The sequence below is a fragment of the Theobroma cacao genome, chromosome 9 (assembly GCF_053813885.1).
Source record: "Theobroma cacao isolate CCN51 chromosome 9, ASM5381388v1, whole genome shotgun sequence".
Taxonomy (NCBI): Eukaryota; Viridiplantae; Streptophyta; class Magnoliopsida; order Malvales; family Malvaceae; genus Theobroma; species Theobroma cacao.
This window is the reverse complement of record NC_142647.1, coordinates 8,963,586-8,978,946: the sequence shown is the minus strand read 5'-3', so window position 1 is coordinate 8,978,946 and position 15,361 is coordinate 8,963,586. Positions and strand designations below refer to the sequence as shown.

Sequence of the window (15,361 nt, the reverse complement as noted above, 5' to 3'; positions counted from 1 at the left end):
CAAGCTGGGCCTCTCCCTCTCTCTAACATGGAGTGGAATTGGAGGATAAATGCCTTCCGTGGGACAACAGTTTTTAATTCTTATCATATGTTTTGATATTTGCTATACTATACACTTTATTATACTATTAATTTGTGTCAGGCATTTTACATGCATAGAGTTGTCTGTCTTAAACCTGAAAGGGATTGAATACATGCATGATTCATGTTGCTTAGAACCCAAATTCCATAGAAAATTGCTTTCCGAGGGAGCTCATGACTCGATCATGATCACGCACCCAAAATATATAAACCTATTTGAATTGTAGTTGTACCATCAATAATTTCCAATGCATGGCACCCTTGATATCTCCAGCTGTGGATCAAATGTTGGGAGTGCTCGGGTACAATGACTGCAGCATTCAATTAAGTTTTTCATTATAAAAATGCTGTTGGGGGGGGGGGGGGGGGGGGGGGGGGGAATGTTCATCTCTTTTTAATAGGATTCGCTGCCTTGATGTTCTTTGGATTTTTCTATGCTCATGACAGAGCAAACCACCTTCTCAGTTCATGCCATGGTCCCTAAAAGAAGCAAATTTCAACTTGGTTTCTGTCATGATAAAATAACATATAGGCGCACAACACGAAGGGAATATTGTGGTGGGAATTAAGAAAATTCGGTATGCAATTTACATTAAATTATTTTTACATGAAATCCTATTCTTAATTATAGAAATCACGGATAAACTCTAAGATGTTTACCCAAATTTTACCTCACCCTAACTAGTCGAACTAAACCCTAATGTCATAGGCATTACTTTAAGCATAAGCTGTCAACTCTTGGCTTACCCCCACCATCCATAACGAGAGAATCTGCGGAGTTTGTACACTCGAAAAGTTCCTCTTGTACGTAAAAAGTGATTAGCAGCAAAGCCTTTGGAATAATATGGAAATCAATATTTTTCCTTTGCTTTACTGTTTTAAATTTGGTTAGAGTAAGCAACATATGCTAATGCTACAACTTTAGCACGAAGCTTTTCCAGCATCATAATTTTAATTAATTACTGCCCAAGAATGGGTTCAAAAATGGAGAAAAGACTAAAAGTTGAAATTTGTTAATGCAGAGTGTCGGGCATTTTGTCAGGATTTTCAAATAAATTCACCCCAATGTCGTGTGTTCTCCAAGATGGATTGCCTAAATTAATATATTGATGTGCCATATTATGCCAAACATTATAGAAATCAGAGGGGAATTTTGGGATTTGCTTGTAACTCAAGTTTCATGTGACACAGCCTCTGAGAAGTTTCCCTACCAATTCAGGCATACATATTTTCGATTTACAACATGTTTGTTTTAAATTGGAAGTGTTGTTTTATAAGAAGATTTTGTTTTTCATTTGAATTTCTAAGGGAAGTGTGAAAGTTTAGTTGCAAATCATGTTTGAGTTTCACATTTTCAACAATAACAAGTATTAGACATAATTTTGCATTAAAAATAAAAATATATATTTTTTAAATAAAGAAAAAAATAAGTTCATAATAATAGGATTAAGTGGGTTAAAGTGTAAATTAGACTGACTTTTCAAACTTGATTAATCTTGAAAATTAATTAAATTAATAATATATAATTAATTCATTTTAAAGGCATTTGGTATGTGAAACAAATAATTGTGTCTGTCACTCTCCTTTGATTCTAAAAAAACACAAAAACAAGTGGAAAAATTCTATGAAAGTTGGACAATCTTGTTATATACTGGTCTTCTAAATTATTTGTAAAAAAAATTCTTAGTGATTGATTTTATCAGTGCAAAACGTAATCAATCATTGAATTTTATTATGTGATTGAAATTTATCGCTTGTGATCTTTTGCATATTATCAAAGAAGACAAATAAAATCTTAAAAATAATGACATTTATATATGTATCGAAGTCATTTCATTGTTTCCTAATTCTGTTCTCCAACAAATCACAAGAGAAAAACACAGTTTTCTCTCCAAGATTTTCACCCCTTAAAAGGTTAATGGTTTTATTATGCTCTCCAAGAATGAATAAAGAAAAAAAAATAAGAATGACAGCAAGGTCATATCCCTTTTGAATTTAGGTTCATGAGATGCACTAACTTGTTAGTAGGGTCGCCAAGTGATTAAGGAGTTCGTCAAAATCTTAATGCTTTGGATTAAAGGGGAAGAGTTGCTTGTAAGTCACAATATTTAAGAAGGGAAAGTTCTTGTATAAAAGAAGAAAAATAGACTAAATAATCATGGAAAGGTAATAATCAAATCAATTGATGCAGAATGTACCCATTGATCTTTTAACCTTTTTTTAGTTTTATATATATATATAATACTTTATTTATTTGGGTTGTGTGGAGTTTTTAACCGTTAATATGGAAGAATCAAAATGGTCTTTTCCTTCTTTTGGTGAAGGAGGAATCAACATAGCTGTATAAACCATCTTTTCTCCATCCATATTTGACATTTGTTGATCGTCTCCCTTTCATGTTGATGGAACAGAAACCTAATATATATATATATACATATACATATATATATGGAGTATTATTCTTCTTTCTTCTTATATTCTTAATGGTAAAATATCGTTCCTGGAATACTTTTGATTCCCAAAAGTTTTGTCTCATCTTCACCTAATTTTGATTCCTTGATTTGTGAATAATAAAAGAGTTCAATAAGTCGCTACCTACTTTCCCATTCGTAATTAGTGCCCAATTCGGAAAGGAATTGCATGACGTGGGTGTCACCAATGTTAGTATATAAATTAATAGGAGTAATCTGTTAAAAAAAATTGGAATTAATGCAACAACAAGAGAAAAGTAGATTGGAAAGACTGTGACAAATGGATTTCTTCATTTCAAGTTTATGTTTACTGTCACGATTTCAAAGAGAATCATGAATCTCTCATCAATTATATATTAGAGTTAAATTAGATATTTAAATGTCCGCACTATCTTTAATTTGTAAGATATTTTTATTAAAATAAAATTATAAAATTCAATAAATTAAAATAGATAATATTTTACAAATTAATATGAATAATATTTTAACTTTCCATGTATAAAAACTTATATGTATATATATTCACTCATGTTGTGAAATATTTTTAGATTACATGGGCAAGAACCCCAGAGCTCGGAGCCCCAGCTCCGGCACCCTCTGATTGTCCTTTGAGCATAAAAAACTCCTCTATATATTACCTTGGTTGACGAGCAATGTCAGCTGAAACCCCGCAGTTCTAACGATTAATGTATTTGTGAGCAGACCCAAAAAATCCACTTCCACTAGCTTCTCTTTTCTGGATGCAACATCCCCTAGATTTTTCAACTTTCAATAGCCTCAATATAATTGATTTTCAGAATATTCCATTCTGCAAAAGGCATAGCCAAATTCATCTTACATGGCAACCAACTTGTCGTGTGACTAATTAATAAAACATATCGTGTTGTACTTGTGCTTGTGGTTTGCACAGTAGATTAATGAATCCTTAACATCCAAAACTTCATCAAGGTTTACTAGATACAAGTTTTTATTTAGGCAAACATCTTTGGATAAAGCAAGAAACCTTATCTCTGATTTGCTACACTAGTAAAGAATCCAACAAAAGCTTGAGCAAGATCACGCAAATCTTAATCAATAAATGCTATTACCATTCGAAAATGGAGGAGTGGCCGTCACTGTAGGAATCCAAATTAGCCTCCATCATTTTCTTCAGCAACTGACCAGCCTTCTCTCGAGCTCTTGCGGATCCTCTAACTGAAATATCAGCTAGCACAGTAAAGAATTCTGGAAGCCTCAAAGCATCTCTTAGGCAGTCCTCGCTTTCATCAAGCAGAAGAAGAAGAATTTCGGCTGCACCTTCCTTACTCAACATGCACCTCCCTTTTAATACATCTACCATTGAACTAACAACCTGATTAGTCTTTTTCAAAGCATTTAATCCCTCATCAAACCTAGCAAGAAGGCCCAGAATGGCTAGTGAGGTTCCGGCAAGGTCTTCACCATCAGTGCTTGTTACCAGTTGGATCAACACTGGGACAGCTCCAGCCCGAACAGCTAGGGTACAGTTCCCATGGAACTGCACGAGCTCTGCTAAAGAACTAAGGAGGTGATGAGCGGCAGGACTACGCGGTCCTGAAACTGTATTGACCAACAAACGGACGGTACCAGCCACCCCAAACTTGGCCTTGTTCTTGTCTAGCATAGCCAAGCTACAAACCAGGGAAGAAGCCAACTTGCTGGACTCAGGGGAGCTTGGGGAGAGAATTATAGAGTTGAGGTGATTGATGGTTTCCATATCTGCAAGAGACTGCTTTAGATCAGGGTTCAAAGAGAGGTTAAAGAGTATAGACAGAGAGAGAGTTTGGATAATGGGAGAGGAAGACTTGGAAAGGGTAAGAAGGGCAGATATGGCTCCATTTGTTTGTGCCAGCAAAGTCCTATTCTGTGGACTGACTTTGGTAATGGACGCCAGAGTTTGTAGGGATTTCTGCTGAACCTCATGAGAATCCGATTGCGCTTCAAAGAGATATTCAAGAAGGGTTTCACGAACCCGAACTGTTGACATGGTTCAAATTAAGTGCTAAGTTAAGCTAACAATGTTTTCATAAGACCAATCAAGTAAAACTAACATGCTTCAAGAGGCTATCTATATGTTGAAAGTGAAGATGTTGCAGAAGACAGGACAAGATGTAGATAGATCCAATGCTCAACGACATTGGAAAAACCTTCACTTGTTGGATTGTTGGTCCAAAAATTTTTGCAACATTGTTTCGATGGTTTCATAGTTGAGATATGGTTTTTGGTTTCCTCTATATGTTTATATTCTTACCTTTGATTATATTTAAGGATTTTTTAAAGGACGAAAGATTTTATGTAGCTACAAAATAGCAAAACCCTCGATACCAATCACCGTTACTCTAGTTTGTGTAAAGCCACAATAAATGAAAGGACCACAGTGGAAACGACTCGAATGCCCCATAAATGTAAAGTTAGAAGGTTGTAAATAATCAAGTTTATACAGTATTCTGATTTTTTTTTTTTTTGGTAACGATTAAATGTTTTATACAGTATTCTGATTGAGTTTGAAGTTTATCATATATCAAAGAGGGAAAAATGATTTTGAATTTGTTAGAATTCACATTTAAGCCTTGAACCAAATTCCAAAATCTTGTGTCCAAAGAAACCCACCATCATGCTAGTACCACTATTGTTGCTGTTATTATTACTATTTACTATTATTAATTAATATTAAAAACCAATTATATCATTAAAATAAGACGACATATTAGATAACCAAACACCCAAAAACCCAATCACTACCAGCACAAGTCACTGCCTCACTGGCAAACTAGAATTTGCAGCATCTGTGATCTCTTTACATCACTGGCATTCCCTTCCCCTTCGGTAAATTCTGATTGGATTTCCTCTAAATGAACAAGAGATAAAAACAAGGTACTCAGCATTTCAACAAAGCACTAATTCCCGATCATCACCAGAGTTCATTTCTCAGTTTCGTAGGAAAATTTTCTGACACATTAGATGCATCTATATCATATTGCCTGACTCATTGTACTACAGAAGATTCTTAGGGATACTGCACTAACAACGTAACAAGATTCCTACCCCTAATATGATCCACATACTCTCCATTATTTATAAAGTATCCTAAAAACAGGCCAAGAAGAACCCGAATGAAAAATTCTAAAATCAGATATTTAATTAACCACAACGTCTGGCAACAACAAACTAGAAACAACATGGTAAAAACTGCAGAATCCAGTTCATCAAGAGAACACGGACTCATCAAAGACTAAATATCCAAATCTCCCCAAACCTTTTACCTAATTCACCTTCCCGAGTCTGGTGAACCATCATCATAAGAGACCAGGCCCTTTTTACCATCTGGACTTCCAGAAGATGACCTTGACCTTGACCTTGACCCTGCTTTGCTTGCCTGCTTTGGAGACTGAGAGTCCAACGAGGACCTCGATTCTGATTGGCTCCTACTCTGAGAAGGGGACCTTCGCCTCCCAGCCTTCGGAGACGAGTGAGATCTAGACACATCAACTGGAGAACGGCTGCGAATAGGGGTCCGACTGCGACTAGGGCTATGGCTGTGGCTACGACTATAATGACGATTACGGTACCGAGGGCTACGTGATATGGATGGACTTCGTGTCCTGCTTCTTCTGCCTCTATACCTGCAAAGCAGATTTTAACCAGGAATCGAGCAACAAGATTCAAACCACCCAAATGAACAAAGTTATTAAAAAAAAAGGTTTTTTTTTTTCTAATTATGAAAAACACACATAGGGAAAAAGAAGCAGCAATAAGTGAATCATTCAAGAAACCATAAATAATAGGCATAGGGCATATCAGACCTAGGTGGAGTTCTTCCTCTTGGTGGGCTTCGATAACGCCTAGGTGAATACCTCCTGTAACTTGAATACCTAGTAGGCAATTAACAGCCAAACCACCCATGGTCAAAATATAATACAGTTTTAGGAAAAAAAAAAACTTTAAGGTAAAACAACTTAAAAGAACCTGGTGGAATTTCTACCTCTCACGATCAATTCTGCCACCGTAACGATAGGACCTCACAGAAGAACGATCTGGAGAGGGGGTTCTGTATCTTCGTGCATAGGAGTAGCGCTCACTAAAACCCCGACCCCTTCTGATGCGCTTAGGTGATGCATCAGGGGAAATGCTTCTTGATAAACTTCTACCTCGATTGGAAGGGGGTGACCTCACCCTCCGTGCAGGGTTGGGGCTCCTGGAATAACTACGACGATAATTTCTACTCGGTTCTCTTAATGGACTTCTGCTGATGCTTCTCTTTGGAGGAGCCCTGGCAGGGCTCCTTGAATAACTCCGACGATAATTCTTACTTGGTTCCCTTAATGGACTTCTGCTGATGCTTCTCCTTGGAGGAGCCCTGCCAGAACTCCTACTTATACTTCTCCGAGAAGATCTCACAGGGCTTCTGCTTACGCTTCTCCGAGGAGACCTTACAGGACTTCTGCTAATGCTTCTCCGAGAAGATCTCGCTGGACTTCTACTTATGCTTCTTTTTGAAAGTCTAACAGGGCTTCTACTAATTGATTTTCTTGTTGATCTGGGAGGGCTCCTACTCAGACTTCTTCGAGACCGGGACCTTACAGGGCTCCTGCTAATGCTTTTTCGAGAATGTGCTCTAACAGGGCTCCTGCTGAAGCTTGTACTCTTTCTACCCCTCAAAGGGCTTCTGCTGACACTTCTAGCAGGGCTCCTGCTCCTACTTCTAACAGGACTCCGACTCCTGCTTACACTTCTTTCTGGACAACGTGGGGGACTCCTACTCACACCTTGACCCCTGCTCAGACTTCGCCTTGGGCTAAGACTCGGGCTCCGGCTTGGACTCCTTCTGGGACTAATACTCATACTCTTACTCATGGCCCTTTTAGGACTCATGCTTCGACTCCTGCTCATCAACTTTTAATAAAATACCGGATTGGGAAGAGATGGTAAGTATAAAGAATAACTGAGGAGTGAGAAGAATGGAAAGTAGACCTAGATTTGCTTGGGCGATCATCTACCACATCAGGTTGTCTATCTGCACTTCTGTCAGATTGAGCATCTTCTTCAATGCCATTGCTCCGTCGGCCTCCATTTTCCTTGGGAGCTTCATGCTCCTTTAAAAGCAAATTAGCGTCTTCCCTTTTTCTTAGACGAATTTCTTTCTCAACAGGTGAAGGGGATTGACTCCCAACTGCAGATTGTAAACAACTCATGAATACAGTGTGGTAACAAATCAAAAATCTTTAAATAACACAAACCAATTATCAGAATAAGAAGGCCTTAGCACACAAAGCCAGATTATTGGCGAGTAGATAACAAGAATTTCCAAGTTCCACAACATCTTTAATGACAGGTGTAATGTGATAATAGCATTATGCAGAGTAGGGGAGAAGAGGGGAAGGGGGAGAGAGAATAATGTAGAATGAAGGGTACGTCGCTGGCCATGTCGAATATCCATAAGAAAGCTGTTATCATGTTTGACCGGTGCTTATGAAACAATAGCATTATGGAGGCAAAAAGAAAAAGAATACCGAGGAATAAAGGTTATTCACAGCCATATCAAATATTCCTAGAAAGCTTATCCAGTCAAAATATAGGGAAAGCACCACAAGAACAAAGAAAACAGTAAACTAGCATAGGGGAAAAGAAATAACAGATGCCTATTTCAAATTCAGCTACAACCAAAAATATCAACCTCAATAACTGCACAGTTAAAAAAACCATCTATATAAGCAACTATATCTAACTGGTGCAATCAGATAAGATGGAAGCGAAAATTAATACAGAGGATAAGCAGTAAAACATAATGCCAGGAGACAGATGAAATAACTCCAACCCTTACCACTTTTCTGAGAAAGCTCTTTGTGCTTCTGCGCTTTTCCTTGCACATCAACATCATTATCAGTGCTGCTTTCACCTTTACTGTCACTGTCATCATCTGTAAGACTATCCGAAGCCCTGAAAACAGAGAGGATAGAATAGTTTAAGTATAGTCTACAAGAAGTTTAACAAAGCTAATCAGCCCATCCATGACTTTTGAGGCATTGTATTCCAATTTTGCCTTACCATAGACTGAACAGATAAAACCATGCAAGATGGATTAAGGTGTTGACTCTTACAAGTGGACACAAACCACGATTCTTTCTCAATAAATTTTCACCAAGTACGAGAGAGATACATAGTGGAGCTAGCTCAACAAGGGCACATGTTACCAACAGAATTTCAAAGAAGGAATAGGAAAATATATTATTGTGTGGTATAACTTGTTCATTATATTAATCATTGATCTGCATTTTTTTATATAATTGATTTACATATGCAACTCATATGATGACTAAAGAAAATCAAATACCAGACAATTTTAGACAATTCATATCGTGAATCTTGCTTCACCAAGGTGCAGGTCCTTTTTTCTCAACGACCAACCGTATGCACTCAAATAACAAAAACAATTAAAAAGGAAAAATCAGCTGCACAGAATAAGGACAGAAATAAGAAGAAATCTTATGTATTGCATGGGAGGCAAAGAAAACAGTATCAGGAGCAAACAAGTTTCAACTACATTTCCAAAAGGTTTGAGTTCCCTCATACACGTAGCCGAACAAGTAGAATACTCGGCAAGTTTATTAACTAGACTGGTACGAAGGATAAATGAATAGTAAGCATAAAACCTTCTTGATCTACGCTTTGATCTCTTATCACGCCTTTTTCTCTTTTTGTCACGCCGTTTATCTCTTCTTTTTCCACGCCTATATTTTTCTCGTTTTGAAGATCTCTTCCTCTTCTTATGCCTGTCATCACTTGAAGAACTAATGTCAGTGGATGATGACAGATATGAGTCAGAATCACTTTCAGATTCAGATGATTCTGTCTCAGAATCTGAGGAACTCTCTGAATCAGATGAATAGTATCTTCTTCTCTTCTTCCTTTTGTCTCTTGAAGATTTCTTATGCTTTCCCTTCCTTCGCACTTCATGACTGTTAGCATCAGAGGAAGCATCTTTTCCTGTTTTCAACTTACTTTTCTTTTTCTCTGCAGATAAGATGATAAATTGGAAGGTAAAATTAGAAAGAGACAAGGGAAACGCCTAACAGAGCACCAATAAGGAGAAAAATTGCCAGGTGCAAAATAAATGAAATCAAGTTATTCCATCTTAAGAAATACAACCCTCCAATAGGGGCACCAAGACCTTTACCTTCACCAACTTCACCACAATTAATTATTTTCACTGTTACAGTTAGTATTCCTTCCTCATCACCCACATTTTCAATTTTCTTCAGCACTTCATGTCCTTGCACAAGCTTCCCAAAAACTACATACTTTCTGTCACATGCCAAAAGTACACAAACTTAGGACCAGCATATAGAAAGGAGGGGACACCAAATAAAATTACAATTATACAAAGAAGATAGGAAACTACCTGTCAAGATTATGATTAGCCTTGAAGGTGATAATGAATTGTGAACCTACAGTGTCACGATCAGCAATTGCCATAGATAAAAGACCAGGTCCATCATGCTTTAGCCTGGGTGATTCATCTGTAAACTTCAAATACCCCCTTGTTACTAATCAATTATTTGTGCAAAAATAGTACAACTTCAGCCAACTTATTTTCTAGATGAATAGTTTGCATATAAATATTTAGGATTTGATGCAGTCTTTAAATGATTTTTAGTCATGATGTCATTACACTGGCACCTATCGATTCTCTTGGGGCAACTCCAGATGATTAGAAGAATGCATATGGCTGTCTCAAAGAACCTTTCATAAGCAGAGAGGCCCTAATCAAGAGCCATGAAAAATACTTAGCCCAAATCAAGAGCCATGAAAAATACTTACTCAATACAATTTTAGTGCAAAACAAAGCTTGGGCAGAGATTAGGAGAATGCATATTGCTCTCTCAAATGGCCCAAATCAAGGGCCATGGTAAGTACCTTCTGGACACAATCTTCTCCCTAGTACAAAGAACCTTAACACCATACTTTAATTAACTCCAAAACAAATTCCATATTACTTAGGGCACAGAAATTTTGGTAAATCAAGAGCCAAAGAAAGTACATACTTGATACAATCTTCTTCCTAATACAAAGAACCATAACACCATAAATAACTCCACAAAAATCTAGACCCATGGAAAGCACATACTCAGTACAATCTTCACCCTAGTACAAAGAACCTCAAACCATACTTTAATTAACTCCACACCAAATTGTCAAATTTTATATTACATTGGGCACACAGGTTTTAGCAACACACTTATAAATTGAATAAAGCTTTGAGCTATTGACCACTTTGGAAGAGTACAGAACTACATACAATGACCACAGATGAATTAGCAACACAATTATAATTACAAATTGAAAATTTGGAGATTTTGACTACTTCTGTAGAGTACAAACCGACATGCACTTCAGAACATATATTATTATAATCTACTTAGAATATAGTTAAATTCACAAGAACGCAGCAATTACAAAAGCAAAAGCATGTGCATACCATGAATAATGCAAGGTTCAAATCATTCCCAGGAAATTATTGAAGTTTAAAATATTAAACGAACGGAAAACCTTGCATCATTTCTTCCTCCTTATAAGACAACCTAAATTATGATTGTAACCTTAAAAAAGACTGAGAAGAGACCACTCACCTGGAAACTTCCCATCATATATGCTTTCCCCACTAGTTCCTGAAGAAGGAAAGAAATACATTTAAAAACTCAGATGTGCAGTTCAAGAACAGATTCAACAAGTAGTCACATTGAGCGCAACCCTCAAAGTGATCTTATCTATAGTAAAGTAAATTAACAGCTGCAAAAATAAATAAAATAAAAATGGCTCTGCAAGGAAAACATACCATCTCTTCTCACAAAATCACCACCCTGCACAACACACACAAGATGTTAGTCCACAAGTAAGAAAAAAGACATTTATGTGCAAAAAACTGGGTTGGACACGGCGAAGTTTAGTAAAATTTTGAGGATTGACAACTTGGTAAGTACAACCTTAAAACTACATCACAAGAAAAGCAGTCGTGACCATCAGCCCTGTTTCCTACAGCATAAACAATAGTAACTGACCAAAAGACATACCACTTCTAAGCCACATTCAACAAGAAAACAGCTACAGAAAAAATGCCAATTTAAAGTAAGATAAACCAACAAACCTGGGCCATGGAACCTTTAATAACACGATGGAAAAAGGAACCCTTGTAGTGCAATGGTTTTCCAGTTTTAGGACCAATGCCCTTTTCTCCTGTAGATCAAGACAGACATAGGAGATCAGCGAGAGGCTAACATATAAATATATGCATAAATGTTTGTGTGTGTCTATGTATGAATGTACGATAGTGATAAATTACAACCCCAAAAACTCTCCCGCCCCTAACCACCAAATGCTTCTTCAAAAGAAAATAAGATAGATCATAAACAACAAACTTACAATAATAATTATTCTTAATACAATAAAATTGCCAGAGCAAAAACCTATACACCAACGTGTTGTAAAAGAAAACATCAGAAACAATAGAAAGTGAAAATATTGGAGAAGATTTTATTTAATCACCTGTACAAAGGGCACGGAAATTTTCTGCAGTTTTCGGAGCAATATCAGGAAAGAGCTGAAGAACCAAAGAAAACCAACAAATACAAACAAAAAGATGATCTTAAGAAAAAGGCCAACATGTAGTAATTTAAAACAAAAATACAGAGGTGACGACAAGGCAAAAAATGTAAAATCTTGTTGGATTGCTTTTATCATTCAGTAAAATACCTCAAAAATCATCCTTTCAACAGGATCACCATCTACTGACACATCCATAAAAACTAAAGGATTCTTCTTCTTTGCCATATTTTCACCAGAATCAGAACTCAAGCCAGCATAACCAATAATCTGATCAAACAACCAGCAAGAGCAATCAGCAGGGTAAAATGGATTTTAGCTCAAATTACATTAAATTCACATGTCAATAACAAAACCACCTATTCCATCAGCAAGAACTCACAAAATTTACTAGTCTTCATTACAGCAAAAAGCAAAGCAGAAGGGAGTTTTTGTTCCTACATAAAACATTTCTCATTTCAATCCAATGTTTTTAAAACATTAGTCGAGAAATCAATATTTCGTAAAGCACCTCCACATGGTATCAATGTAACAAAAGTGATTTTCACAATAAATAGTATCTGTTAACATTGGGCAAAAAGCAAATGCAGAGCATTGCAGGCACCAAGCATGCTTGGCAAGTATCCCCTTTCGTCATAAGTCAAGGTTGTGCAATGCATCCTAGCATTTCAAAACATACTGATTGCACAGAGCACGAAAAGACAGAAAAAATCAACTTTACAGATCTACAAAACAGAACTTCAACCTAAGCATCTAGTGAATGATTGCACTCGATCAGAATCCCAGATCATCAAAAGAAAAGCAACGGCCATTACAACACACTTTCGAGCAAAAGTACAAAAGCACACGCAAGCCGAAAACAGTTGGTCAAAATAATATCATATCAAAATCAAGCTGAAAACCTAAAAGCCTAGCTGAAATAGCAAAAAAAAAAAAACCTTACAAACAAGCTTATATATTAAATACAATCTTAAACTTGAACTCAAAAACTGGGAAATCACACAAAAACTAAATATGAATAAACAGATTAAAGTGAAGAAAACTAAATAGATGTAAATTACAGAGACATTTAAGGAAAAACAACCATGTAGCTTTTGGATCAGATACACGCACTAATATTGAGCTTAAAACGAGCAATTAAAATGAGTTCTTTAAAAATCAGGAGGAAATAGTGAAAGAGAAACTAAGAAAAGTAGAAACCCTAGAAAGGTCACCTGATAAACGCAGAGCCACAGAAAAATGTGAGCGAGTGACGATTAAGAGAGAACCACGAAGAGGGCGTTTTTTGAAAACCTAGTGGGCTTTCGGCTTAAAAAAAAGAGCAGCCTAGGCCTAGCTGCTACTACTGGGCTGTGAAGTTACTGGACTGTCCTGACTTGTGGGTTGTGTCTGGTCTGGATTGCCCTTCCCTTTCCCTCAAAATGACCTCCATGTTTTCTCCTCCTCCCCTTCGGCCGTTTTCATAGAACCCAGCTCACTGTATCCTTGGGGCCCATTTCTTGTGGACCGACTTCGGATCCCACCTACGTAACCATCGTAAGTTCACACTATCTAAACCAAGCCTACATGTTCCTTAATTGTCGATCCAACCACCAATCACCAATCACCAATGTAAAAGATTCAGTTTTAATTACAGATATTTGATATCCCATTATAGTAAAACAGTAATTTTGGTATCTGAAGAAAAAATTTTGCAATTAAATATTCCAACTATACTTTTATCCATCAATTTGCACATTTGTCTAATTTTGTTAGTCTAATATATGACGTGGACAAGTATAGCCAATAAATTATTTAAAAAGGTCATGCCAATTTTCTTTCTAAATAAAACTATTTTGAAATAAAAAATAAAAAACAAATAAATAAATAAACAAACCCACTAAGGAGAATGCAAGAAAGAAAGAGGAGCGAGAAAAAGGGAGAAAGAAATCATTCTTATTAATTAACTCTATGTACATAAAATAAATTTGTCGAATCTTAACACAGACATTATGTTGGAATGAACTTTGCAGCCAATTAAGATTGGTTAAGACTTTGTTTCAATCATGCAACGATATCATTCATATTGAATGATTAAAGGTTTTTGTACATCAATAAGACATCAATTATAATGGGTTATAAGTCTAATTGGATGAAATCTATAAGATTAATATATCTTGCATGAGAATTGTAATGGTTTACAATTATGAGATCTTTATACATTAGAGCATAATCTCTAAATAGTTCTTAATCATTATATTATTGAGACAGGGCATCAATAATGCTCAAAATCAGCACATGCTATGTTTTTTACTTGTGAAGTAAGCAACTGGTCTTATAGATTAAAGTATGGAGATACTTGAAACTATAATATAGATATTTATTTAAGAAAGCAAGTTCACTGAACATGACCGACATAAGAAGTGCATATGGTATCTCACTCTAATGTTTATGCAATCCTTCTTATGTGACAGTCGCATAAATACTCTTTATACTTGAGACACCAAGTTGTCTTGTATAGGATGTTATGCTTTGATTTCATTTTTACGGGTGCCTAATCAAGGATGCCAAATTATGATGCTTGTAAGTATAGCATGAAGCATGTGAAGATAAATAAATGATTAAGATAGGAATCATCACCCCAAGTGAATAAGGGGATATATTATAACAGTTCTTAGTTAATATTAGCTTATTGAAGTCCTTAGCCAAGACGACTTGAAAATTATGGAAAAGAGTTTCATAAGTCTCTATTGAGTTAATGATCTAACATCGGGAACAATATACGATGAAAGTAGGCATTGCACCATGCTCTTATTATCTCTAGAATATAAGATAAGGGAATGAATTACACTGAAAGACTGATCACTAAAAAGCTGAGTCAAACCATCCTGACTTTTCTAATATTTGGGTAGCCATAATGCATTGCTAAATGTCAATTTTGGTCTATGAAATTAAATTAATTAAGATTACAATTTAATTCCACTGCCAACATGTTAGAAGCCTAATGGGTCACACATAAAAGGTGATTATTGAAATTAAATTGGGAAAGATGATTAGGTTGGACTTAATCAATTAAAGACTTATAAGCTTTTAGACTTAATTGATTAATCATGGACTTAATTGATTAAGACCATATATGCGTTTAGTGTTATTGATTAATGTATTCATTATTTGATTAATGACTTATAAGTTTTTAAGGACTTAATTAAAATTGTT

General features: G+C 36.0%; 2 protein-coding genes across 5 annotated transcripts; both read right to left on the bottom strand.

Annotated features, from left to right (window-relative positions):
* Nucleotides 1–3,048: 3,048 nt before the first annotated feature.
* On the bottom strand, nucleotides 3,049–4,811 carry LOC18588983 (U-box domain-containing protein 8-like). Its single transcript, XM_007013760.3, has 2 exons — nucleotides 3,640–4,811; nucleotides 3,049–3,359 (listed from the first exon to the last, which is right to left on the bottom strand). Coding segments are annotated over exons 1-2 (918 nt in total). The 5' UTR covers nucleotides 4,557–4,811; the 3' UTR covers nucleotides 3,049–3,358.
* Nucleotides 4,812–5,501: 690 nt separating this feature from the next.
* LOC18588982 (Cyclophilin-like peptidyl-prolyl cis-trans isomerase family protein) lies at nucleotides 5,502–13,469 on the bottom strand. Of its 4 annotated transcripts, none has more exons than XM_007013755.3 (14): nucleotides 13,381–13,469; nucleotides 12,317–12,436; nucleotides 12,110–12,164; nucleotides 11,712–11,800; nucleotides 11,403–11,427; nucleotides 11,197–11,235; nucleotides 9,969–10,086; nucleotides 9,744–9,871; nucleotides 9,220–9,580; nucleotides 8,391–8,506; nucleotides 7,541–7,739; nucleotides 6,552–7,451; nucleotides 6,373–6,441; nucleotides 5,502–6,192 (listed from the first exon to the last, which is right to left on the bottom strand). In XM_007013755.3, exons 2-14 carry the CDS (start codon nucleotides 12,392–12,394, stop codon nucleotides 5,838–5,840), a joined length of 2,532 nt encoding a protein of 843 aa, XP_007013817.3. In that variant the 5' UTR covers nucleotides 12,395–12,436; nucleotides 13,381–13,469; the 3' UTR covers nucleotides 5,502–5,837. The 4 variants fall into 4 exon arrangements, with proteins under 4 accessions (XP_007013817.3, XP_007013820.3, XP_017983287.2 ...); XM_007013758.3 differs by lacking the exon at nucleotides 13,381–13,469 and adding an exon at nucleotides 13,251–13,376; XM_018127798.2 differs by lacking the exon at nucleotides 13,381–13,469 and adding an exon at nucleotides 12,549–12,584.
* Between the last annotated feature and the right edge of the window lie 1,892 nt (nucleotides 13,470–15,361).

Bases quoted from the DNA above. Each gene is read 5' to 3' on its own strand.
- LOC18588983 (XM_007013760.3), bottom strand. From the start codon at position 4,556: ATGTCAACAGTTCGGGTTCGTGAAACCCTTCTTGAATATCTCTTTGAA.
- LOC18588982 (XM_007013758.3), bottom strand. The intron at 11,801-12,109 runs GTGATTAAATAA...CTTGATCTACAG, and splicing joins TTTCCGTGCCCTTTGTACAG to GAGAAAAGGGCATTGGTCCT. The intron at 9,581-9,743 runs GTAAAGGTCTTG...TCTTATCTGCAG, and splicing joins TTGTGGTGAAGTTGGTGAAG to AGAAAAAGAAAAGTAAGTTG.